Source organism: Rhinoraja longicauda, chromosome 1 (genome assembly GCF_053455715.1).
Source record: "Rhinoraja longicauda isolate Sanriku21f chromosome 1, sRhiLon1.1, whole genome shotgun sequence".
Lineage (NCBI taxonomy): Eukaryota > Metazoa > Chordata > Chondrichthyes > Rajiformes > Arhynchobatidae > Rhinoraja > Rhinoraja longicauda.
Window position 1 is genome coordinate 29,820,647 of NC_135953.1, and position 25,481 is coordinate 29,846,127.

Sequence of the window (25,481 nt, forward strand, 5' to 3'; positions counted from 1 at the left end):
TGCTGTATGACTCTATTTCATTCAGCCAAACTAGATTGTGTACTTAACTACACATTGGGAGCTATTTACAGTACCCAATTAACCCATCAAATCTGCATGTTATTAGGGCAGGGGAGGAAAATAGAGCACCCAGGGGAACTTGTGTGATCACAGGAGAAAACTTCATGTGAACAGTATCGATGGTCAGGATTGAATCGAGGGACCTACTAAGGCAGCAGCTCTTGGTGAGGCCACATTTAGAATATTGTGTTCTGGGAATATTGCGTTCTGGGAATATTGTGTTCTGTAGAATATCTGGTCACCATGTTATAGGAAAGATATCGTCAAGCTTGAAAAGGTTCAGAAAAGATTTACAAGGATGTTGCCTGGACTAGAATGGTGTGAGCTATAGGGAGAGTTTGAGTAGGCTGGGTCTCTATTCCATGGAGCGCAGGTGGATGATGGGAGATCTTATAGAGGTATACAAAATCATGAGAGGAATAGATTGGGTAGATGCACAGAGTCATTTGCCCAGAGTAGGGAAATCGAGAACATAGGTTCAAGGTGAAGGGGAAAAGATTTAATAAGAATCCGAGGGGTCATTTTTTCACACAAAGGGTGGTGGGTGTATGGAACAAGCTGCTAGAGGAGGTAGTTGAGGCTGGGACTATCCCATCATTTAAGAAACAGTTAGACCAGTAAATGGATAGGACAGGTTTGGAGCGATATGGACCAAGCGTAGGCAAGTGGGACTAGTGTAGCTGGGACATATTTGGCGAGTGTGGGCAAGTTGGGCCGAAGGGCTTGTTTCCACATTGTATCACTCTATGACTCTATGACGCTTGTAGATATGGGAAGTCGGCTTCTGTGCAGGACATAGCAGCAGAGAATTTGAAAAGAATTCTACAATTAAGCAGTCAACATAGTTCTATGAGAGGGAAATTACATTTTATGACTTTAGTAGTTATTTGGACATCTAGCAAGTAGAGCAGATAAAGGGGATGCAAAAGATATAATCTATTTGGATATTGAGAAAACATTTAGTAAGGTAAAACTGCAAAGATGATTGTTGGTTAGTTAATCATCTACTCAAATTGACACTGGCACAGAGTCAATGGCACCAGTGTCAATTGGGTAGATTAGCTAACCAAGAGAAAACAAACCATTAGACTAAATCAATCATTTTTAGTTTGAGTGGAAATTGAGGCAAATTGAGTGAAAACAAAATGGGAGACAAGTGCCCAGTTCTTTATAATCCTTGCTAATAATTTAGATGAAGGAAATAGTATACCGGATCTGAACTCAATTATACAAAAATATAGCCGAATACTACTTGTGAGAATACAGAGTCATTGAAATGAAAAATCGGCTAAGCAAATAGACAAATAAAAAATGGCAGATGGATATAACATGAGGAAATATAACATTAAATGCAAAGTGCTTGAGTAACTCAGCAGGTCGGGCAGCATCTCTGGAGAATATGGAAAGGTTATGTTTTGGGTCAGGACCCTTCTTCAGACTGATTGGAGGGGGAGGGTAAGGGAAGAAAACTGGAAGAGGGGAGGGGCAGGACAAAGCTTGGTAAGTAATAAATTGACATGGGTGAGGAGATTTTTGATAAGCATTTGGTGGACAAAAGCCAGAGATGAAAAGACAAAAAGCATGAGACAAAAGGATTGATTAGCTGCAAATTGTGATGCTAAGGTTGTCTACTTTGGTAGGAACAGCAAGGTAGAATATTATTTATGTGAAGATTATAGAATGCTGCTCTACAGAGGGATCTAGATGTCCCCTTATATAAATTTTACAAAGTTATAATGTGGGGAAATACAGAAGGCAAGTGGAATATTGGCTTTGTTACAAAAGAGGCAAGTATAAATGGAGAGTAGTCTTGTTGCAGGGCCCTGAAGAGACCTTATTTGAAGTACTACAGGTAGACACAAAATGCTGGATTCGGGACAGGCAGCATCTCTGGAGAGAAGGAATGGATGATTTAAAAAAATTTTTTTTTTTTAGATTTAGAGATACAGCGCGGAAACAGGCCCTTCCGCCCACCGAGTCCGCGCCGCCCAGCGATCCCCGCACACTAACACTATCCTACACACACTAGGGACAATTTTTACATTTACCCAGTCAATTAACCTACATACCTGTGCGTCTTTGGAGCTTGGGAGGAAACCGAAAATCTCGGAGAAAACCCACGCAGGTCACGGGGAGAACGTACAAACTCCATACAGACGGAGCCTGTAGTCAGGATCGAACCTGAGTCTCTGGCGCTGCATTCGCTGTAAGGTAGCAACTCTACCGCTGCGCCACCGTGCCGCACAGTTTCTAGTCGAGACCCTTTTTCAGACTGACATACAAAGTATATCCTTTACTCCCTCTACACTCACGACTGCGCCCCCACCCATCCCACCAACACCATCATCAAGTTCGCGGATGACACGACTGTGGTTGGACTTATCTCAGAAGGAGATGAGACAGCCTATAGGGATGAAATCCAAAGGCTGGCAGCATGGTGTTCAGTGAACAATCTGGTCCTGAACTCCTCCAAAACAAAGGAACTTATAATTGACTTTAGAAAAACCAGTGGAGATTACGACCCACTCTACATCAATGGGGTCTGCGTGGAAAGGGTACCAGCTTTCAGGTTCCTGGGTACGCACATCGCAGAGGATCTCACCTGGTCTACCAACACCATCACCACAGTAAAGAAGGCACAGCAGAGACTCCACTTCCTGAGGATCCTCAGGAAAACCAACCTGCAGGAGAAGCTCATGTTGTCCTTCTATCGCTGCTCCATCGAGAGTGTGCTGGCATACTGTATAACCACATGGTATGCCAGCTGCTCAGAAAAGGACAGGAAGGCCCTTCAGAGGGTCATCACGACGGCCCAGAAAATCATCGGCTGCTCACTGCCCTCCCTGGAGCACCTGTTCAGCCTGCGCTGCCTCAGTAGAGCAGGCAAAATAATAAAAGATCCATCCCACCCCGGCCACCGTCTGTTTGTTCATCTGCCCTCTGGTCGACGTTTCAGGTCAATCAAATCCCGAACAAACAGACTTAAGAACAGTTTTTACCCCAGGGCCATACGAGAACTGAACACTACCTGTGCACTAGGCAACACCGTTAAAAAATCTTGTACTTAATTTAATTGTATTTATGTATTTATTTGTTTTTGCATTTATTGCATATATGTTTGTACGCACCGTCAGGATTGGCTGTTTTTTAATTTCGTTGTACTCGTTGCAATGACAATAAATGAATATTATTATTATTATTATTATTATTATTATTATTATTATTATGTCTACTTTGAAGTACTACAGTTGCATCTGGTCTCCAGGAGGGGTATCCTTGCTTCACTGGGATGATTCCTGATTTGAAGTAATCTACTGAGGGTGAAATGTTGAGCCTATACTAAGGGAGAAGAGGTAATCTTATTGAAACCAGTAGGATTCTAAGGGGCCTCATTAAGGAGATTGAGCGATGTTTCCTCTTATGGATGAATCAAGAAGTAGGGCATAGTTTCAAAATAAGTGATTATTCATTCATACTGTGGACAAGAAGAATTTCCTCTCTGAAACATGTGAATATTTAGAATTGTCTACCCTACAAACCTATAAAGACCGAATCACTGAAAATGCTCTAGGTCAAAATGTCTCCCTTGTAAACCAAAAATCTATCTTGTCCTTTAACATATTCAATGATTTGGTCCCCACAGGGTCAAGATAAAATTTTGGACTATAGTGGAGTTAAAGTTGATGGGCACAGCCAAGAAATTGGAGTTAAAGCCAAAATCAGTTCAGCTATGATCTTGTTGAACAGTTGAACAGCAGAGAGGGCTTGAGAGATACTCCTATTCGTGTTTTACACATACTTCTTTTCCATAAATGCTACTAAACCACATCTTTCCCTTCTGTGTCTGATCTGTTTATCAGTATGACTTAGGATGGTACATATCATAGTACTACAACATCAGTGCTGGCACTCCTGGTTGTAAGGCAGCTTGCACAGTGATCCATGCTGGAAAATACATGTGTTGGTGACACGAATAGTTAAAAACATTGACACAAGATAGACGCAAAAGTATTGGAATTACCTATTGAACACTTGCTCTCAGTTTCATTTCTGTGGATTCAAAGTTAAGCAGTACTTTCAAGAGAGGAAAGAAGATAGAAGCCAAGATAAAGCAATGTTGCAAAAGCCAATACACACAGGGATGTAATGCTGAGGCTCTATAAGGCACTGGTAAGGCTGCATTTGGAATATTGTGAGCAATTTTGGGCACCATATCTGAGGAAGGATTTGCTGGCTCTGGAGAGGGTCCAGAGGAGGTTTACAAGAATGATCCCAGGAATGAGTGGGTTAACATATGATGAGTGTTTGTCCGGCACAGGGCCTGTACTCACAGAAGTTTAGAAGAATGAGAGGGGACCTCATTGAAATATACAGAATAGTGAAAGGCTTGGATAGAGTGGATGTGGAGAGGATGTTTCCACTAGTGGGAGAGTCTAGGACTAGAGGACATAGCCTCAAATTAAAGGACGTTATTTTAGGAAGGAGATGAGGAGAAATTTCTTTAGTCAGAGGGTGGTGAATCTATGGAATTCTTTGCAACAGAAGGCTATGTTGGCCAGGTCAGTGGATATTTTTTAGGGCAAAGATAGATCGATTCTTGATTAGTACAGGTGTAAGAAGTTATGGGGAGAAAGCAGGAGAATGCGGTTAGGAGGGAGTGATAGATCAGTGTTAATTGAATGGTGTAGTAGACTTGATGGGCTGAATGGCCTAATTCTACTCCTATTCCTTATGACCTTAAAAGTTTGAAATGTCTCAATGGAGACCTTTTTGCTTAGAACAGAGATGCTTGAATAAATAGTGTCATGGGTTCATCAGGTCACTGTGAGAGCAAGGCGATCCTTTTAGGCAATAGACAATAGACAATAGGTGCAGGAGTAGGCCATTCAGCCCTTCGAGCCAGCACCGCCATTCAATGCGATCATGGCTGATCACTCTCAATCAGTAACCCGTTCCTGCCTTCTCCCCATACCCCCTCACTCCGCTATCATTAAGAGCTCTATCCAGCTCTCTCTTGAAAGCATCCAACGAACTGGCCTCCACTGCCTTCTGAGGCAGAGAATTCCACACCTTCACCACTCTCTGACTGAAAAAGTTCTTCCTCATCTCCGTTCTAAATGGCCTACCCCTTATTCTTAAACTGTGGCCCCTTGTTCTGGACTCCCCCAACATTGGGAACATGTTTCCTGCCTCTAATGTGTCCAATCCCCTAATTATCTTATATGTTTCAATAAGATCCCCCCTCATCCTTCTAAATTCCAGTGTATACAAGCCTAATTGCTCCAGCCTTTCAACATACGACAGTCCCGCCATTCCGGGAATCAACCTAGTGAACCTACGCTGCACGCCCTCAATAGCAAGAATATCCTTCCTCAAATTTGGAGACCAAAACTGCACACAGTACTCCAGGTGCGGTCTCACCAGGGCCCGGTACAACTGTAGAAGGACCTCTTTGCTCCTATACTCAACTCCTCTTGTTACGATGGCCAACATTCCATTGGCTTTCTTCACTGCCTGCTGTACCTGCATGCTTCCTTTCAGTGACTGATGCACTAGGACACCCAGATCTCGTTGAAAATCCCCTCTTCCTAACTTGACACCATTCAGATAATAATCTGCCTTTCTATTCTTACTTCCAAAGTGAATAACCTCACACTTATCTACATTAAACTGCATCTGCCATGTATCCGCCCACTCACACAACCTGTCCAAGTCACCCTGCAGCCTTATTGCATCTTCCTCACAATTCACACTACCCCCAGCTTAGTATCATCTGCAAATTTGCTAATGGTACTTTTAATCCCTTCATCTAAGTCATTAATGTATATCGTAAATAGCTGGGGTCCCAGCACCGAACCTTGCAGTACCCCACTGGTCACTGCCTGCCATTCCGAAAGGGACCCATTTATCCCCACTCTTTGCTTTCTGTCTGTCAACCAATTTTCTATCCATGTCAGTACCCTACCCCCGATACCATGTGCTCTAATTTTGCCCACTAATCTCCTATGTGGGACCTTGTCGAAGGCTTTCTGAAAGTCGAGGTACACCACATCCACTGACTCTCCCCTGTCAATTTTCCTAGTTACATCCTCAAAAACTTCCAGTAGATTTGTCAAGCATGATTTCCCCTTCGTAAATCCATGCTGACTCGTAATGATCCTGTTACTGCTACCCAAATGCTCAGCAATTTCGTCTTTTATAATTGACTCCAGCATCTTCCCCACCACTGATGTCAGACTAACTGGTCTATAATTACCCATTTTCTCTCTCCCTCCTTTCTTAAAAAGTGGGATAACATTTGCTATCCTCCAATAGTCTGCTTTCTCAGATAGTCTGCCAACTTTTTCTCCAGTAAAGTCAGGAAGTCACAAATGTAACAAAACTGAAGGGATAAAGTAAGTGCATCTATATTTTCCCAAAATTTAAATCTTTATTGTGCTATTTTTAATAAAACATTCCATTCACTGGCAACAAACTAATTTTGCTAAAATGTTTGGTGTTATTTGTAAATCTTTCTACAGTCAAATGCACATTTTACAGGGCATTAATATAAAATATACAAAATAGTTGAATCCATTAATCTGGAATTTATCTCGCATTCACTTGTAAACTACAGACCATATTCAACAAAATTATTGCATCAACAACAAAAACACAACAACAAATATACAAAAATAAAAACTACGTTTTTAGGAATGATACAATGATTCTGGTTCTTGACATTTAATAAGACCTTTTTTACATCCCAATGTTAAACTTCTATTCAGCATTTTTTAATCAATTAAAAATTATTGTTAAAAGACATCTCTGTTTGTGATCTCTGCCACCTTTCTCAGATAGTCTGCCAACTTTTTCCAATGAATTGAATGTGTTCTTTGGCTTTCATTCTTAGCGAAGCTATACTGGAGTTTCTCTGTTCTGCATCTTCCAGAGGAAACTTATCCACGTAAGCAGTCCCACATTGAAAGGTTGTGGGAGTGATGCCACCCATAGGTTGCAAGGTGTGGGTTAAAGCTGGGGAGTTTAAGAAAGGTGGAGGAGTATAGCTGCTCTGCAAGCCCTGAGATGTGGTAGTCATGAAACCTGGGAGGTTCTGCAATGCCGTTGGGCTGGATATCGGTGAAGTGAGCCAAGGATCCATTGACAAGTTACTGTTCAGTGTGCCCATGGCCGAAGGCTGTGAAGGTATGTTAAAGGAAAGCATAGGTGAATCCTGCAACTTCATTGCACTAGTTTCCAACTTTTCTTGTCGCCTCCACTTGGCTCTTCGATTTTGAAACCAGACCTGAAATAAAGAGCATGATGGTTTCACATTTATTGAAAATTTGTATTCATAGTTCTATCTTTAATTTTGCCATGGAACAGTATGCTTCTTCACTGATAACTCCAGACTTCATTGTTTGCTTTGGACTGTCATCTCTGATCATTAATTCGGCATAGACTTGTGTTAAAATTGAATTGCCTGAAAATAACTTGCATGACCTCCAGAGATAAAGGTATACAGCTAGGTATTTTGAAACAAACCATTCTGCAAGTTGCAGTTGAAGTCAGATACATAACGACAAGAACACAACCTGCAGATTATTGTATTGGAATGTATGACAGATCAATAATGAATTGTCTGTAAAAATGGAACACTGAGCATGTACTTGTTGTGGGGTTTAAGCCTTTTATTAAAAAGTATCAATTATATTGATGCACGGTGAAGAAAATTTCTATGCAGATGGACAACTGAGAAGATTCCAGCCCAGTTGTTTACTTGGTAATATTGCCTGGTTCCCATTAAAATTATTTCAATGATTGGAGAACTGTGACTGAACCTGTTCAAATTGAGTTTCAGAAAGCTTTTGAGATTATTGGTGGCACAGTTAACATTCTTAGTGGTTTAAGTAAACGCTGGGTGCATTTTGTAATTTTGCAGGAGCTTTAAAGGATCCCCTGAAGTGTGAGACAGCTTTGACATTGCAGTTGTAAACCAGAATATTGTGTGACTGTGGTCTCTCTCTGGGCCCTCTTGTTGTTTCAGACCAGGGTCTGACATGTCTGAATGTATATTAAGTGAAGGAACACCCTGGAAAGGAATTTAAATATGCATAAACAAAATATAGCAGCATATGTTCATGGGTGATAGGAGCAGAATTAGGCCATTCGGCCCATCAAGTCTACTCTGCCATTCATTCATGGCTGTTCTAGCTTTCCCTCTCAACCCCATTCTCCTGCCTTCTCAACATAACCCATGACACCTGTACTAATCAAGAATCTATCAATCTCTGCCTTAAAAATATTCCTTGAGTTGGCCTCCACAGCCTTCTGTGGTATGTATATGAAACTCTAATCATTTTTTGTAACCTCAACTTGGAACAGTACAAATTAGTTTAATATCAACAACAAGCTGACTGGTGTTAGGACGATGCAGCAGTTTGAAAGTGAATGTCTATATAATGAAACATATAAAATTCTTAAGGGGTTGGAGAGGCTAGATGCGGGAAGATTGTTCCCGATGTTGGGGAAGTCCAGAACCAGGGGTCACAGCTTAAGGATAAGGGGGAAGTCTTTTAGGACCGAGATGAGAAAACATTTCTTCACACAGAGTGGTGAGTCTGTTGAATTCTCTGCCACAAAAGGTAGTTGAGGCCAGTTCATTGGCTATATTTAAGAGGGAGTTAGATGTGGCCCTTGTGGCTAAAGGGATCAGGGGGTATGGTGAGAAGGCAGGTACAGGTTACTGAGCTGGATGATCAGCCATGATCATATTGAATGGCGGTGCAGGCACGAAGGGCCGAATGGCCTACTCCTGCACCTATTTTCTATGTTTCTATGTCTAGCATGAGGAACCTTGCTTACATTTTGAGGAGAGAATCTCATGCATAGGGATATTCAAATTGAACAAATCAGCCCAAGCAACAGCTGACAGGTAATCCATAAAGACAACTTTGCTCAAATTGTAACTCAATATGAACAAACATTGGTTACTAAATTTGAAAGAAGAAAAACAATGGTACCATAATGTTTTTTTTGTGAATGTGTAGAAATAGATAAAGGCAAGTCTTGGATTTTAATAATTCTGTTTATGAAACATGGCGGTCACTAACAAGGGCGGCATTTACCACCTCTTCCTCAATTGGAAGGCAGTTAAGTCAACCACACTGGTGGTTCTGGAGTCACATATATGCTGGTCAAGGTAAGTAGAGTCAATTCCCTTTCCTGAAGAATGTAGCAAGCCAGATGGACTTTTACACAATTGTATATGTTTAATATTTCCCATTACTGATAATTAATGAAATTTAAGTTTGCATTTAATTTCTTCATCTGCTGTGACCGGATTAAAACATTCCCTTGGATCTATAGCTGAGGCCACTGCCTGCTAGCCCAGTGACCTAGCGATTGTGCGATCATACCCATTAGCTCATTGCTAGTAAATGTCTGGAAGGAAAATTTTAAATAACAGTTATAAGTGGGTTTTTCCTCAAATCTTCTTAATGCAAGAGTATCAGTGAACCTGACATTCTAATCCTGGCAGCCTTCTAGTAAATCTCTTCTGCACCCTCTCTAAAGCCTCTACATCCTTCCTATAATGGTGCGACCAGAAGCCCAGAAAAAATCCCAGCAAAAGGAGCACGACTGACAAACTACCTGCTGACACCATTGAGCACCAATCTGCAGGAAAGTCTCTGAAACTCGCATTACACCCCCCTCCATCCACCTCTGCAGACCCCACAGAAGTCAACCCCAAAGGACTGCTCAAGAAACGCCTTAGTGAATTCCTTCCTTGAATTATTCAACTTGTCAGCGTATACAAAAAGGTTTGATTGTTGGGTGTGAAGTTGAAAATGAATGTGTGCATTTAGATTATAATGTGTGCATCATTTGGGATTAGGAAATAAGGACCATTGGCCAAAAAAGATTCAATCTGTTCAAAAATGACAGCTTTCTTGAATGGTGATCGGTGTACAGAAAATAAGTTATGGTCTTTCAAACAAGTTTCTCACATTTTTCAATAAAGCATAAAATTGTCACCATAAAAACTATTGGTCCAGAACTTTATTGGGATGGAACTCTGCATGAAATCACCAATTTGTAACTTTTGTCTCGCTTATTAAATCAAGAAAAAATGTTTAGAAGTTTACTGTTAACCAATGAATAGCAAAGCCTTCAGCTATCTCTTTAACCAATGTGATTTACAAAGAAATTGTGAAACGACAAGCGTGAACGTAGAGCAAATGACGGCCAGATCAGATGCACAGAAACAAATAAAGAGCCCCAGAGAAAGAATGGATTATGAGAGCAGAAAAAGGGTCAGAAAGGTCAAGCAAAAAATGTACTTGCCTCTAAAATTTGAATTTTCTGCAGCAAATTCAATTCACTATAACAGCAGCGATGCTGCAATTATACAAAGCTTACAGGGAGGATGACACTAAGATATCACGTTATGAAACAGATCAAATTGCCCAGCATTTTTTTTAGATTTAGAGATACAGCGCAGAAACAGGCCCTTCGGCCCAGCGGGTCCGTGCCGCCCAGCGATCCCCGCACATTAACACCCACTAGGGACAATTTTTACATTTGCCCAGCCAATTAACCTACAAACCTGTAGGTCTTTGGAGTGTGGGAGGAAACCGAAAATTTCGGAGAAAACCCACGCAGGTCTCGGGGAGAACGTACAAACTCCGTACAGTACAGCACCCGTAGTCAGGATCGAACCTGAGTTCTCCGGCGCTGCATTCGCTGTAAGGCAGCAACTCTTCCGCTGCGCCACCGCAATACAAAACTCTGGCTTCCCTCTTTGCTGGATTATTTGCACATTAATTATGTCATATCTTATACTTGCCTTTATTCAACTAATTTATCATTTTATTTCAACTCATCTTATTTCCATTGACATTGTGTTTAAATAATAAAAATTGTACCAATGAAAAAAAAAATCATCATCCTGGAATTTTAACTGAAGTCCTTTAAATTTTTATTTCAAGAAAAGCGTCTTCTCCAACTCACATCCCGCCTCTCCATCCTCAACCATTGCACATTCATATGGCTGGCTTGGGCGCATTCCGATAAATGAATCACACCAGGTTTCATTAAAAAAGTAAGGGCAGATTGCTGGAAAGTTGCTATATTTGAAACCATTCCATTTAACATTTTATTTAAAGTACAGAGAACGCATCCATAAAAATTGTTAATGCTATTCCTCGATCTGAATTTGTACAATCTGTCTTTAATGCGTTTGTTCTGTCTGGTGAGGTTAATGAGCAACATCTTGGACATGAAGAAAAACGAGGGGTATGGGATTAATGCAGCAACGTGGAAAAGGATCGGTCATGATCTCAGTGAATGGCAGAGCGGAAAGGAGAGGCCAATTGACACACTTCTGTTTTTAATTTATTTTTGTTCTTGGGCTGCGCCCTAAACTTGCTGAACGACAATGCATTTATTTTTGTTAAATATGAAAAAATACGGCAGGAAGCGGCAAAGACAAAATACTTTTGTCTTTTGATCCCAACAAACAAATCGACAATTGAAATCGTATTTGTTTTGTGTGACTAAAATGAACATAACAGAATGATAAATTTAAAAAAAATGAGATATTGGAGCTATAACGGCACAGATTTAACGATTGGAGGACTTCTTGTGTGTTCATTATTTAGTTTGGCTGGCAGATGAAATTGTTCCCTTGCTTTTTAGTTGAAATTCTCATTTCTTATTCCCGCCAAAGTCTCCTTTGTAAACTCACCCTAGAACCATATTTTATGTCTTAAAATATATATTAAGTTGTTGAAGTGCGTTCTCTCCAATGAAATTCGCATGTGGTACAATTCAAGGTCTTTGGTTTGGGAGGAAAGGGCACTCGAAAAGATTGCCGATTGAATCTCATCACGCTGCAAATATCAGCTGTTTCAGTTTGTCATGAAAGGCGAATTTAAAAACCAAGCACCGTAGGAAATAAAACGACTTTATAAATTATGCGTTTTAAGTGAAAAAAGGAACAAACTCTTGAATATAATCTGCTTCCTCGAAGATTGTTAACTTTTATCCCCCCAATCCAAAATTAATTCCTGGGTTTAGAGGAGTATAATTGTACTCAGTTATTTAATTTAAAAAACCTCAAATCTATGGGTTAAGCGCCTCTAATGACAACCACTTTAAAACATTCCTCTATTCAATCGTTGAATTAAAACTTGAACCAAATGAATTTATTAAATGGTTCACGGAAATGTCAGATTAATTGTGTGGAACACTTTGCTACTTACTGAACTCGCAGTGTGGAAATGAAACCGTTGAATATTTGTCGCGTTACGGTTTGTCAGCAGCGGATTCACAATTAGCAAACATTCCACCACTTGCATATCAGTACCATTGACTTTAAATTCTAAAACTGATTTATAAATATGAACAAATGTTTCAACTACACCTGATCATAAATTAGCCAAATTGTACACCTATTTCCGTTTGCAAACTCAACATATTAATCGGGATTTTTTTTGTTGGCGAACGTTTAAAGGATCACGACGCTTAAAATGAGGTGTTATTAATAATATCATTTCTATACTGTAAAACAAAATATGAAAACAAAACTATAGAATTTGAGTCTTGAATGGTTCCGACCCAATATCTGTCCGTTCCCTCCACATATGCTGCCTGAACTTCTGAGTTCCTCCAGCATTTCGTGTTTTGCTCCATATTCTGGCATCTGCAAACTCTTGTGTCTATAGAATGTGACACTCATTGATGTCAATTTTACTGGCATACTTAGGTTCTAATGTTAGCGTACACTTGGCGTATGATTTGGATATGCGTCATAAAGCACACGAGGAATAGTTGGTCAAGTTTCTGCAAAGTGGAAACTGATTATTTTACAAAAATAAAGAGGTATTCGGCGGCTTCGAGAAATCGTGTTTCCCTTCAATTTAGTGTCACCTTCCTAACCAACTGATGTTGCCCTTTGGTTCCGGAATGCAATCTGCTGGTAATCCGCGGGCTCAGTAGCAAAATTGGCTTGCTCCTCTATGCTGGTGAAATTTCCGAGAAATTTCGAAGAAGGGCCTCGACCCGCAACGTCACCCATTCCTTCTCTCCAGAGATGCTGCCTATCCCGCTGAGTTACTCCAGCTTTTTTTTTTGTGTCTATCTTAAGCTAAATACTTCCCTTGAATGCATACATAATTTGTTTGGAGATATTATAATCAGAAATTTGTTGACAAACTGGGAAGACGATTGGGCGTTCGAACGAAAATGAATATTAAAAAGTTGCGATAATCTAATTAAAGAAGTCTTTACAGTGAAAATAGCAAAACTTGTCCCTGTATTTTAAAAATCATTTTGAATGCTTAGCTCACCAACATTAAAATAGTTATAACACCAAGTTTTAAATAAAAAGAAACATTGAAATCGGAAGTTATGGGTCATGACATTGCTACAAGTGGTAGGCAAGTTACTGGAGAGTATTCTGTGGGATAAAATATAGGTACATTTGTATAGATAGGGGGTGATTCAGCATAGACACAAAATGCTGGAGTAGCGCAGCGGGTCAGGCAGCGTCTCTGGAGAAAAGGAATAGGTGACTTTTCTAGATAGTCTGATATCTGATACGGATAGCCGGTGTGGTTTTCTAGGTGAGAGATCCTATCTTACAAATCTGGTTTTTAAAATAAATAACCAAAAGTCTGATAAGTGTAAAGCCGTAGATATTGTCTATATGGACTTTGGAAATGTATTTGATAAGATCCCGCTCTCTAGTTTGCCCTGGAAGGTCAGATTGCACGGGATCCAGGGAGCGTTAGCGGATTGGACAGAGATTTGGCTTCATGGAAAGAAGCAGAAGGTGATGGTGGAAAGTTGTTTTTCCGACTGGAGGCCTGTGACTAGTGGTGTGCCTCGGGAATCGGTGCTGGGCCCATTGCCGTTTCTGGTTTATATCAATGAGATATATGAGAATATAGAAAGCATGATTAATATGTTTGCAGATGACACTAAAGTGGGTGGCATTGTGAACAGCTAAAACGATTATTAAAAATTACAGCACAATTCTGATCAGTGGGGGAAGTGGGCTGAGGAATAGTTAATGGAGTTCAATGTAGATAAGTGTGAGGTGTTGTATTTTGGGGAGTCAAACCAGGTCAGGACCTACACAAATAATGGCAGGCCTCTGGGGTGTTCTAGGGCAGAGGGGTCTGGAAGTGCAGGTACACAGTAACTTCCAAGTGTACAAGGTGCGTTTAGAGTAGGATGAGGAGTGATCTTATAGAGGTGTATAAATCATGATGAAAGAAATTTGCAGTAGGCGAGAAATAGTATTGGGTAGACTGATGGGACTGAAGGCTGATAAATCCCCAGGGGCTGATGGTCTGCAACGCAGGGTACTCAAGGATGTGGCTTTAGAAATTGTGGACACATTGGTGATCATTTTCCAATGTTCTATAGATTCAGGATCAGTTCATGTAGATTGGAGGGTAGCTAATGTGATCCCACTTATCAAGAAAAGAGCGAGAGAGAGAGAAAACGGGGAATTATAGACCAGTTAGCCTGACATCGGTGGTGGGGATGATGCTGGAGTCAATTATTAAAGAAGTAATAACGGCGCATTTGGATAGCGGTAACAGGATTGGTCCAAGTCAGCATGGATTTATGAAGGGGAAATCCTGCTTGACTAATCTTCTGGAATTTTTTTGAGGATGTGACAAGTAAAATGGATGAAGGAGAGCCAGTGGATGTAGTGTATCTAGACTTTCAGAAAGCCTTTGATAAGGTCCCACACAGGAGATTGGTGAGCAACATTAGAGCACATGGTATTGGGGGTAGGGTATTGACATGGATAGAGAATTGGTTGGCAGACAGGAAGCAAAGAGTAGGAATAAACGATTCATTTTCAGAATGGCAGGCAGTGGCGAGTGGAGTGCCGCAAGGCTCGGTGCTGGGGCCACAACTATTTACAATATATATTAATGATTTGGGTGATGGAATTAGAAGTAACACTAGCAAGTTTGCAGATGACACAAAGCTGGGTGGCAGTGTGAACAGCAAAGAGGATGTTAGGAGGTTGCAGGGTGACTTGGACAGGTTGAGTGAGTGGGATGCAGTATAATGTAGATAAATGTGAGGTTATCCGCTTTGGCGGCAAAAACAAGGAGGCAGATTATTATTTCAATGGTGTCAGATTAGGTAAAGGGGAAGTGCAACGAGTCATGGGTGTCCTTGTACACCAGTCACTGAAAGTAAGCGTGCAGGTACAGCAGGCAGTGAAGAAAGCTAATGGCACGTTGGCCTTCATAACAAGAGGATTTGAGTATAGGAACAAAGAGGTCCTTCTGCAGTTTTATAAGGCCCTGGTGAGACACATCTGGAGTATTGTGTGCAGTTTTGGTCTCCTAATTTGCGGAAGGATATCCTTGCTATTGAGGCAGTGCAGCATAGGTTCATGAGGTTAATCCCTGGGATGGCGGGACTGTCATATGAGGAAAGATTGGAAAGACTGGGCTTGTATTCACTGGAGTTTCGAAGGATAAGAGGGGATCTTATAGAGACGTATACAATTCTAGGGGCTAGTGGAATCAAGGGATATGTGGAGAAGGCAGGCACAGGTTACTGATTGTGGATGATCAACCATGATCACAATGAATGGCGGTGCTGGCTCGACGGGCCAAATGCCCTCCTGCATCTATTTGATATGTTTCTATGATAGGAATGGACAGAGTGAATACAAATAGTATTTTGCCCAGAGCAGAGAGGTCAAGAACCAGAGAACATAGGTTTTAGGTGAGGGGGTGAGAAAAATAATAGGAACCTGAGGGGCAACTTTTCACGCAGAACGTGGTGGGTTTATTGAACAAGCTGCCAGAGGATGTGGTTGAGGCAGGCACTATAACATTTAAAAGACATTCAGACAGGTACACAGATAGGAAAGGTTTAGAAGGATATGGGTCAAACGCCGGCATGTGAGACTAGTGCAGATGAGGCATCTTGGTCAGTATGGGCAAATTGGGCCAAGGCGTCTGTTTCAATGCTGTATGCTACTCTATGACAGAGTATAATCTATTGAAAAAGTGAAACCCCCAAAACAAAAATGAAAGAGAGTTAGATTTTGCTCTTCGGGCTAATGGAATCAAGGGATATGGAGAAAAAAGGAACGGGGTACTGATTTTGGTTGATCAGCCACGATCATAATGAATGGCGGCGCTGCCTCGAAGGGCCGAATGGCCAACTCCTGCACCTATTTTCTATGTTTCCATGTCTAAAATCAACACACGGAGGAAACAAAAGCAGGAAAGCCTCACCTGCACCCTGACCTCGGGCAAGTTGACTTTCATGGCGAGCTCCTCTCTGCTGTACACATCTGGGTAATGAGATTTCTCAAAGGCTCTCTCCAGCTCGTGAAGTTGGTAGGTGGTGAATGTGGTTCGGTTTCTCCTGTGTTTCTTCTTGGGCTGGTCCTCGTCCAGCAAGTTATTATTGTCATGTTGTTTGGATTTCGCTATGTCTGGCCGGAGATCTTCTCCATTGCTATTCGTACAAAAGTGATCTGATCCGAACAGAGAGAGAAAATAAGAAAAAATCTCAAGTCTGTTTATTTACTCACAACACAACCCACCCTGCAGCGTTCTAATGGTGTGTTTGACAATTACTCCAGAGGTGAAAAATAAAGGAACCGTTAACCGCCCTTTGGTTCATGGTACTAATTTCAAACAGTTTTGTTAAAAAAAAATTTGCTCCTGAATAAAACTTTAATTTCACCGCCACAGCGTAATTATACAATTTGACCCAGTTTAACTAAATACCAATGTAGTTGTTATATATATACTAATATAAAGTGTTGCCACCGATGCCCTTGGCGATTTGGGCCGAGTTTGCTTTGAATAGTAAAGGTACGAGGGAAACAAAACACTTGTTACCGTCAAAACGTTCCGAGTTTGCTTGTTCATGTTTTAAGTTTGACGCTCTGTTGCAACAATCCCGGCCATTGCCCGTTCCCGCTTCTTCCACATTCCTGGTGTTTCTACTGGAAGGGAAGGTTGGATGGGGTATTGGGTCTTCTTTAGTAAATCCCAAGATCGCGTCTATACTGTGGACCCTGGTAGACGCGGTCCCCGCACTCCTACCCAAGCTCCCAAATGGTAACAAACCTTCGTCCATCACGTTGCAGCCGGAGCAGAGCAGACGCATGGATTATTGCTCGAGATAGTAACTAGCAGTCCTTCAGGAAATAAAATCTGGTCTTTTTTTTTTTATCTTCAAAATAAAAACTGACTGTTTAATGTTGTCACCTTTCAGGTTCTTCCGCTGGGGGTAACTATCGCCACCTTTTAGTTGACTTCTTTAGCCGCGAGTCTTCTAATTGGGTTATTTATTTGCCGGTGGTATAATATATGGCGAGAATGTAGGAACCGTGTTACTGGGAGACACGTTTGGAGGACGAGCCCTTCGACTCTATCGTAGCTCCAGCGCACATACCCTTAAGAGTTTAAATAATCACTGGTTCACCAGTTCGCTCTTCAAGGACCCAATAACTTCCTGCGAGCTGTTCACAGATTTCCAATCAGCGGAGGCCGTCTTATTAAAGACTTCAAGCTCCTTGGCTGTTGGAAGCGGTGTGTTCGAATTTCTTTCTTGCACTTCTGGGAAGCCTCTGGCGAAACTTCCTTATAAATCTTGGACCAATCTTTGTGTATCCCAGCTGGCGCTGGATGAAAGGATGAGGGGTGGAGCGGGTGGGGATTAGAATAGAGTTTGTTCAAAAGAACAAGATCGAACAATTGTACATCCTTAATAACTACACAGATTACCGATGTATGGTGTATTTAAAACAAACTATAAGTCAATCCCTTAATAAACTTTGATTTTTCATTGTACAATGAAATATGCTTACGTTATTTCAATCATGCAATACAACTGTAAATAAATGTTAATCTGGACTTTTTAAGGTACCCGCACTGAGCCATCTGAACATTATTAATATTAAAGCAAAAGTAGTTTTATAATTATCAGCTGAAATTATTAAGGAATTGTGAAGGGTAAAATCATATATCCTTCTGACTCGTCCTCGTCGGTCCTGTACATTAAAGGAGAAAATAGACTTAGTGAATTTTGTATCCGTTCTAAAATAGGGTAGAAAATACGAATGTAATATAATGTTTAACCGTGCCATTATTTAAATCCAGTATAGGAATGGCCTCATAATTGTTAATTATCCAATAAGAGTTATTTGGCTCATATTCGTTCCGTTTTTTGGCTTCTGTATGCGTGCGTGTTCTTCTTTTTGTCTCTTCAATCTCAACATTGAAAACTTCTGTCAGACTCGGTACAGTGGAGAGAATGGTGCCTTCTAGTAATTACTCCAAATACGCCTGAGCGCCTGTTGCTTGTTGAAACGGAGAATTCTGTTAAGGGACATTTGGGGAACGCTTTGTAAAATGAAGAGATCCCTTGTACAACAATTACTGGGAACTGTGTTTCAAGGAGACGTTGCCAGTAATCTACTTCAAGTGTGACATGTGTGCCAACGAGGGCTTTTTAGGTCGTTTATTTGGGTCTATTGAAATGTCGGTTATATTAATTAATGATTTAATGGGATTTATCTTTAATTAGTTTATCCATAAGAAGAAAATCTGGCATCAAGTTGCTTTTTCCAATTAGTTTGCGCGTCCATGCCATTCACTACAGCTCTTTCCTCAAGTTTTATTGCTGAAAATGTTTTCTACTTTAGAGACGCATTAAACGATGGATTTCTTGATATCAGTTATATATTTAAAATCAACGACGGGTTCCTTCACACTAAACGGTGTCAGTTTATTTTCAGAATGCAAATAATTATTTATTAATTCCTATAGGGATCTCATAGAAAAAAATCCTTTGCGCCGAGCCTTGAATTTCTTGTGAAATTAATGTTTCTGGCGTGAGTTTCAGTGGCCACTTTTCATGATGTGATTTTCTTTCAACTAATTTAGACGAACATCACATAAGTGATGTTTTATTTCACGTGAACCAAATATAAAGGAACCGTCGCTGTTTAATTGTTAACTACTTGCACGTCTCCGCGTTTATGACAACACTGAAATTGTCTTAATATTTAAGTTACGGCATACACTAGTATCCGTCCCACTTTGTAAATAAAGCAAACAAAGGTTAAAGTGATCACTGCAATTAGAACTAAACAGAGTGGCTGCGCCTTAAGTCCAATGCCCACACGCTGCTAAGAGGATTAAGGTATTTTCCAATTTAAGACAGTTTAGAACGGCTGAGCGTTTCTAATGACGAGGCGGTTATCTTTTATTTACAATTATTCCAGAACTCGGCTTTCTCTGCATACAATTTACTGACAGCCAATGACATGTTGTCACGGTAACAGGGTGAAGTCAGGCATAAAAGGTCCAGAGATGGCTGTTGTGAGCAATTAAAAAGTAAGTCAATAGTGTGGGGTGAGTTGACGGTGCGCCCTCCCAGCACTCTGCGATGTTGTATTGTCCAACCTCAATCACCACGTACATTTCGCTTGCTACCAGTTAGCGCTGCTTAATGGTCTTGCCGGCGTCCTGATACTTCCCATCTAAATCTGTTTGCAACTTGAGTTGAACTAAAAAAAACTTGAGGTCAACATTTGCTTGCCTTTACCTATTCCCAAGCCTGATAATGAACCTTTTTAAAGTAATCATTATGAGTAGGGAGAAGGAAGCTTTATTATTTAGCAATCAGGAATCATGGGCCCATGTCCCAATGAGTTCAAGGTAAGGGATCTCTCTCATCTTGACAGCCAGAAGGGGGCTATGTGAGGATGCTGTTCATTGATTTTAGTTCAGCTTTCAATACAATTATCCCCACCAGACTTGCTGAGAAGCTGCTGAAACTGGGGCTTAACACTCCCCTGTGTGCCTGGGTCCTGGACTTTCTCACCACCAGGCCCCAAGTGGCCAAGATGGGGAGACATACATCTAACCCCCTCACCCTGAACACAGGATCCCCCCAGGGTTGTGTCCTTAGCCCCCTACTGTACTCCCTGTACACACATGACTGTGCGTCCAGGTTCAGCTCCAATTCCATCATCAAGTTTGCTGACGACACTGTGGTGGTGGGCCTTATCTCCGATAACGATGAGAAGGCCTACCGGGAGGAGGTGGCTGATCTGACATTCTGGTGTCAGGACAGCAGCCTCCTCTTGAATGTCACAAAAACTAAGGAGCTGATTGTGGACTTTAGAAGGGCTCAACATCCGAGGACGTACACGCCACTGGAGATAAATGGGATTACTGTGGATAGGGTGAGCAGCTTTAAATACCTGGGAGTCCACATCACAGAGGATCTGACATGGACAACACACATTGCTGCACTGGTGAGTAAGACAATGCATTGCCTTTACCACCTCAGACAGCTGAGGAAATTCAGAGTCTCACCACTTTGTTTCAAACTTGATACGTGCTTGTCAGTCGGTTGCCATTCAAGTTCAGAGGGCAAAATAAAAAGTTAATATCTTCCTATTTCTGCTGTCTATTGAAATATTTGTACGTAACCCACAGAAGAGTGGACTTTGTTGTTGTGTGATTCTCTTCCATGAACACAGTGCCAATTAACGCTAATTGCGTGTCAGCTTCTCTGTTTCTTTAGCTGAATGAATGGTTGGGATAAATCCGAATCAGTTCGTTCACAATCAGTGTGGTCAAATGGATTTTATTGGATTGTCTTTAGTTTAGGATCCGGAGGCAGAAAAGAAAGGTCAAAAGGCAATTTTATTTAGTAGCTCGAGTTCTCTTAATTTGTATTGAACCGATGGGATATTGAGATTCAGTTGCGACACTTGTTTAACTAAAATAAAATTAATAACTTTTTTGTATATTTATTACCATTCAAGGATAATTATTTTCATTATTAAATACGAGCTTGGCGTGACGATTAATAATTGGTAACATTTCAAATATATAATATTGTCCCTGTATATTTTCCAATTAGTAATAACGTTGAATTCCCCATTTAAATGATGAGCTGTTGTCGCTTTTCTTTCGATCTGGGATTTGGACCCAGGACCAATAAAATGTAAACCACTTTGTGCTCCAGCAGGGCGGCCGACGTTTTGGGAAAAAGGAGCAACTTTTTAAAACGCTGGGGTTAATATACATTGCTGTGGTGGAGCGTAGTGAAAGGGCATCAAAAGGGGAGAGTAAAAATATATCAGCCACGTGAAATGGTGAAGTATATTCAATGTCACCCAGAGAGCCCCCGCAATGGTGCCGCAGCACTCATACCAGCAAGCTAGACGCCACCCTCAATGACACCATGTGGATCATCACCGGCTGCCTACGCCATACTCCGATGGATCTCCTGCCGGTGCTGGCAGGTATCGCACCCGCCAAGCTTCGCAGAGAGTTCTTCATTCATAGGCTGGTGTGCAAGGCCCCATCGGACGCCAAACATCCTTTGCACCACCTCGCCCAGGATTCACAGCAACTAGGACCTCACGCCTGTCATCTCGTCACCCTTTCTCCCGTCATGCAGCGACCCTCTGTGGCTCCGGTTTGAACATACTAGGAGCATGGAGAACCAGCTGGGAACAAACATCGCGACCTCCTCAATGCACTGTCGCACCGAACACCACAGCCCCACCCGGCTCGGACATGCCCCGCAAAGAGTGGGTTGCCCTGAACCAGCTCCGTACAGGGGTCGGCCGATTCAATGCCAACATGCATCGTTGGGGGTTGCGTCTATCAGCAGCCTGCGTGTGTGGAGCAGACCAGCAAACAGAGCAGCACGTCATTTTCGACTGCACTGTCCTCCACTGTGGAGGGGTAGACCTCACAACCTCATGTTTTAAAATAATGTAAGCTTTGGTTTCATTTTGTGTAGAATAGAATAAAATGATTGGATAACATTTGGACTAAACGTTCTCATCTTGTAAAATAATATAATGTTATCTTTTTGCTGCTATACTATTTGATCCATTTCATATATAAGGTTATATGTCAGATGTTTGGCTTATTTAATTCGTCTAGTCCAATTTAAAACTTGTATCTAGTAAACAATCACATGCCAAAAGGTGTACAAATTTGGATCCCTATATTTTTTAAATCCTAAATGTCAAACATTCTATCCTGGACAGAGTTTTGGATGTTGCTGCAAGGGTAAACAATGAGTTGATATCTACTCAATCAAAGAACATTGCCATGAATAATCTTGCCATTTGTTTTTTTAGATAGGAAAGCAAGAATTGGTGCACTCTGCGTGGTGATGTGAATCTCACAGGAGTATTAAAAACAATCAGTGAAGATTAAATTATGATATTTCTAAGTTGAAAAGTTGGTGATATGGAAGGGAACCCATTATTGTTTGGATTCCCATGAATAATGATTCATCTGGATGGGTGGTTCCATAATACATTCAAGAATCTCACACTAGAATTGATATACAATGTTTGGAAAATGTCAAAGAAGCTTTGTTGGCCATCAGTACCACAAGTATACTGCATTAATGCAAATTCATCTTTCCTTCTTCACATTGAAACTAACAGGAGATTTGGCTTGTCAAAAGCAGAGGTGAACCGAGGTAGGGCTGGAGATGGGTTATCTCACAGAGAAGAGAATTTGTGGTCTTTGTAATAGAGGACATGAGGCTGTAATTTCAGCTTGGCGTTGCATGGGATGTTATGGTCATAAACATTTCTAGTCGATCAAATATGGTAGCTGGATAGAATCACTTGCCAAAGTCTGGATTTATGTATTGCTGTCTGTCATGCTTTATGCCCATTTCCTATGCTTAATCCTTTACAAATTTTCAATAGGTTGAAATATAATTCAGAAGAATTGTAAAAATTGGATGGTTTCTATTTGTTTTCATTCTGGTTATTCCTTCTCCACGCTCCCGTTGAGCAGAAGATATAGATGCATTCTAGCATGCACCATCAGATTCAGGAACAGCTTCTTCCCCTCTGTTATCAGGCTTCTGCATGGCCCTTCCATATTCAATGGTACAGTCCAATTCTACTCTACCTCATTATGAATATTGGACTTTGTCTTTGGAACTGTTGCACTATAATGCTGAAAACTATATTCTGCACAATGTATCTTTCCCTTCGCTCCTCCAATTGTACGAGTTTAGCTTGATTGGACTTGTGTATAGTAAGATCTGATTTGATTGGATACAAAATCATTGGTTAGCATACAAAACAAAGCTTTTCACTCTACCTCGGTACATAAGATAATAATCCTAAATCAAAGATGCCCTTATGCATCCCGATTAAGGAACATGATGCAATATCAGAATATAACTAAATGGAACTGAAGTAGATCATGCAAGCCCTTGATCCTGCTCCACCGTTCAATTGGATAAATGATATCCAACTATATGCCTGTCGCAACTTTAAATATATTTAATGATTCCACCTCCTTTGCTCTCTGGTGTGGAAAATTCAATTATTCGCAACCTGAGCAGCCAAAGAATGTAGGTGCAATAAAAACCTTTAAAAGACAGTTGGACAGGTACGGATAGGAATGGCTTAGGGAGATATTGGCCAAAAGTGGGTATGTGGAACATCTTGGTCAGAATGAACAAGTTGGGCTGAAGGGCCTATCTTTGAGCTGTATGACTATGACGATTTACCTGATTGGTTGTTTCACTACCACATTTAAGTATCTTGCACTAGAATCGATGTACAATGTTTGGAAATTGTCAAAGAAAGATGATGGACATCAGTGTCACAAGTATGCTTTATCAACACAAACTTATCTTTCCTTTTTCATATTGAAATTGTGAGGACAGGTTTGAAGCTTGGTTTGTCGAAAGCAAAGGTGAACTGAGGCAAGATTGGAGATGGGTTAACTTGTTGACATGGGTATATGTAGTCTTTATAACACAGAGGCCATGGGGCAAACTCTTGAGTTTGGGGCAATTTTAAGCCCTGGTGAGTTTTAGATAATCGTGGCAAACATACTTGTTATTGCAGATGAAACTCGGTATGATTTAATCTCTGATATAGCCTGCATTGCACCTATCAGCTGCCCAGAAAGATCAGAAACCGAGATATCCGGTGGCCAAAGACCACCCTGGCTGACAGAAAAGGTCTTCTTGCTTTTTTGCGAGTCTCCTGTAAGAGGGAAGCGAGGAATCTTGAATAGAAATTGGTAAGACTTCAATAATATGAACTTTTTGTAACTTTGTCGACGCCAGGGTACTGCCTAGGTGAGGTCTGCTGTATGATTTTTCGGGTTGTATGCAAAACAAAGCATTTCACTGTACCTAGATACACGTGACAATAAAGTATCATTATGACTCGACTGTTCCACAGCTCCCCAGGCCATCCTTCAACCTTGTCCTTTAAATATTAGTTTGCCATAACCTGCAGTTTATATTTTCAATTTTGTTTCCAAACCATTCCATTGGCTCACTTGCTTTTAATCACCTCAACATCGTGACACTCTCGTCTTTCTGCCATCTGTATTTGGTCTCCCACACATAGTTTCCTTTGCTCCATCCTTGGTATCTATCCTATCAGTTGCATTGATTGAAAGCTTGGGTAGCGTACATCCCAGCGGTATGAACATTGACTTCTCTAACTTCAAATAGCCCTTGCTTTCTCTCTCTCTCTCTCTCTCTCTCTCTCTCTCTCTCTCTCTCTCTCTCTCTCTCTCTCTCTCTCTCCATCCCCTCCCCTTCCAAGTTCTCCCACCAGTCATACTGTCTCCGGCTACATTCTATCTCTGTCCCGCCCACTCCCATGATATCAGTCTGAAGAAGGATCTCGACCCGAAACGTCACCCATTCCTTCTCTCCAGAGATGCTGCCTATTCTGCTTAGTTACTGTACTGCAGTATTTTGTGTCTACCTTCATTGTTTGATGTTGTATGTGCTTGGTACCATCTTCTGGTTTACTGAGATGTGATAATGTACTTGAAAACTTAATAAAGTGCTTGAAATTAGGTTTCAAAGCAAAGGCCCATTATTAAACTAAATGTTCATTAAAGGCCCATTATTAAAAGTGGATGCAATGAGCTAACCATGAAAACCATTTACTGCCATAGATTGCTGCCTGGGATCAATCCTCTATTTACTATCAATCCAGAAGATCCCTGTTGCCTAACATTGTAATGTCATTGAGTTGAGAGCATAGCCATCCACATTAAAGGGTTCTCAGAGGCAACAAACCAGTTAAAAAAAATGCTGGTTTAGTTTAGAGATACAGCATAGAAACAGGCCTTTTGGCCCACCGAGTCTGCACCGACCAGCGATCCTCACGCATTGACACTATCCTACACATACTAGGAACAATTTACACTTATACCAAGTATGCAAATCCAAGTTAATTAACCTACAAACCAGTACATCTCTGGAGTGAGGGAGGAAACTGAAGATCTCGGAGAAAACCCATGCAGGCCAAGTAGAGAGCGACATACTGCATACAGACAGCACCCGTAGTCGGGATCGAACCCACGTTTCTGGTGCTGTAAGGCAGCAACTCT

At 41.1% G+C, this 25,481-nt stretch overlaps 1 protein-coding gene across 1 annotated transcript; it reads right to left on the bottom strand.

Moving 5' to 3' along the window:
- Nucleotides 1-6,530: 6,530 nt before the first annotated feature.
- Nucleotides 6,531-17,571, bottom strand: LOC144598939 (retinal homeobox protein Rx1-like). Its single transcript, XM_078409582.1, has 3 exons — nucleotides 16,941-17,571; nucleotides 16,326-16,570; nucleotides 6,531-7,345 (listed from the first exon to the last, which is right to left on the bottom strand). Exons 1-3 carry the CDS (start codon nucleotides 17,209-17,211, stop codon nucleotides 6,893-6,895), a joined length of 969 nt encoding a protein of 322 aa, XP_078265708.1. The 5' UTR covers nucleotides 17,212-17,571; the 3' UTR covers nucleotides 6,531-6,892.
- Nucleotides 17,572-25,481: the final 7,910 nt, after the last annotated feature.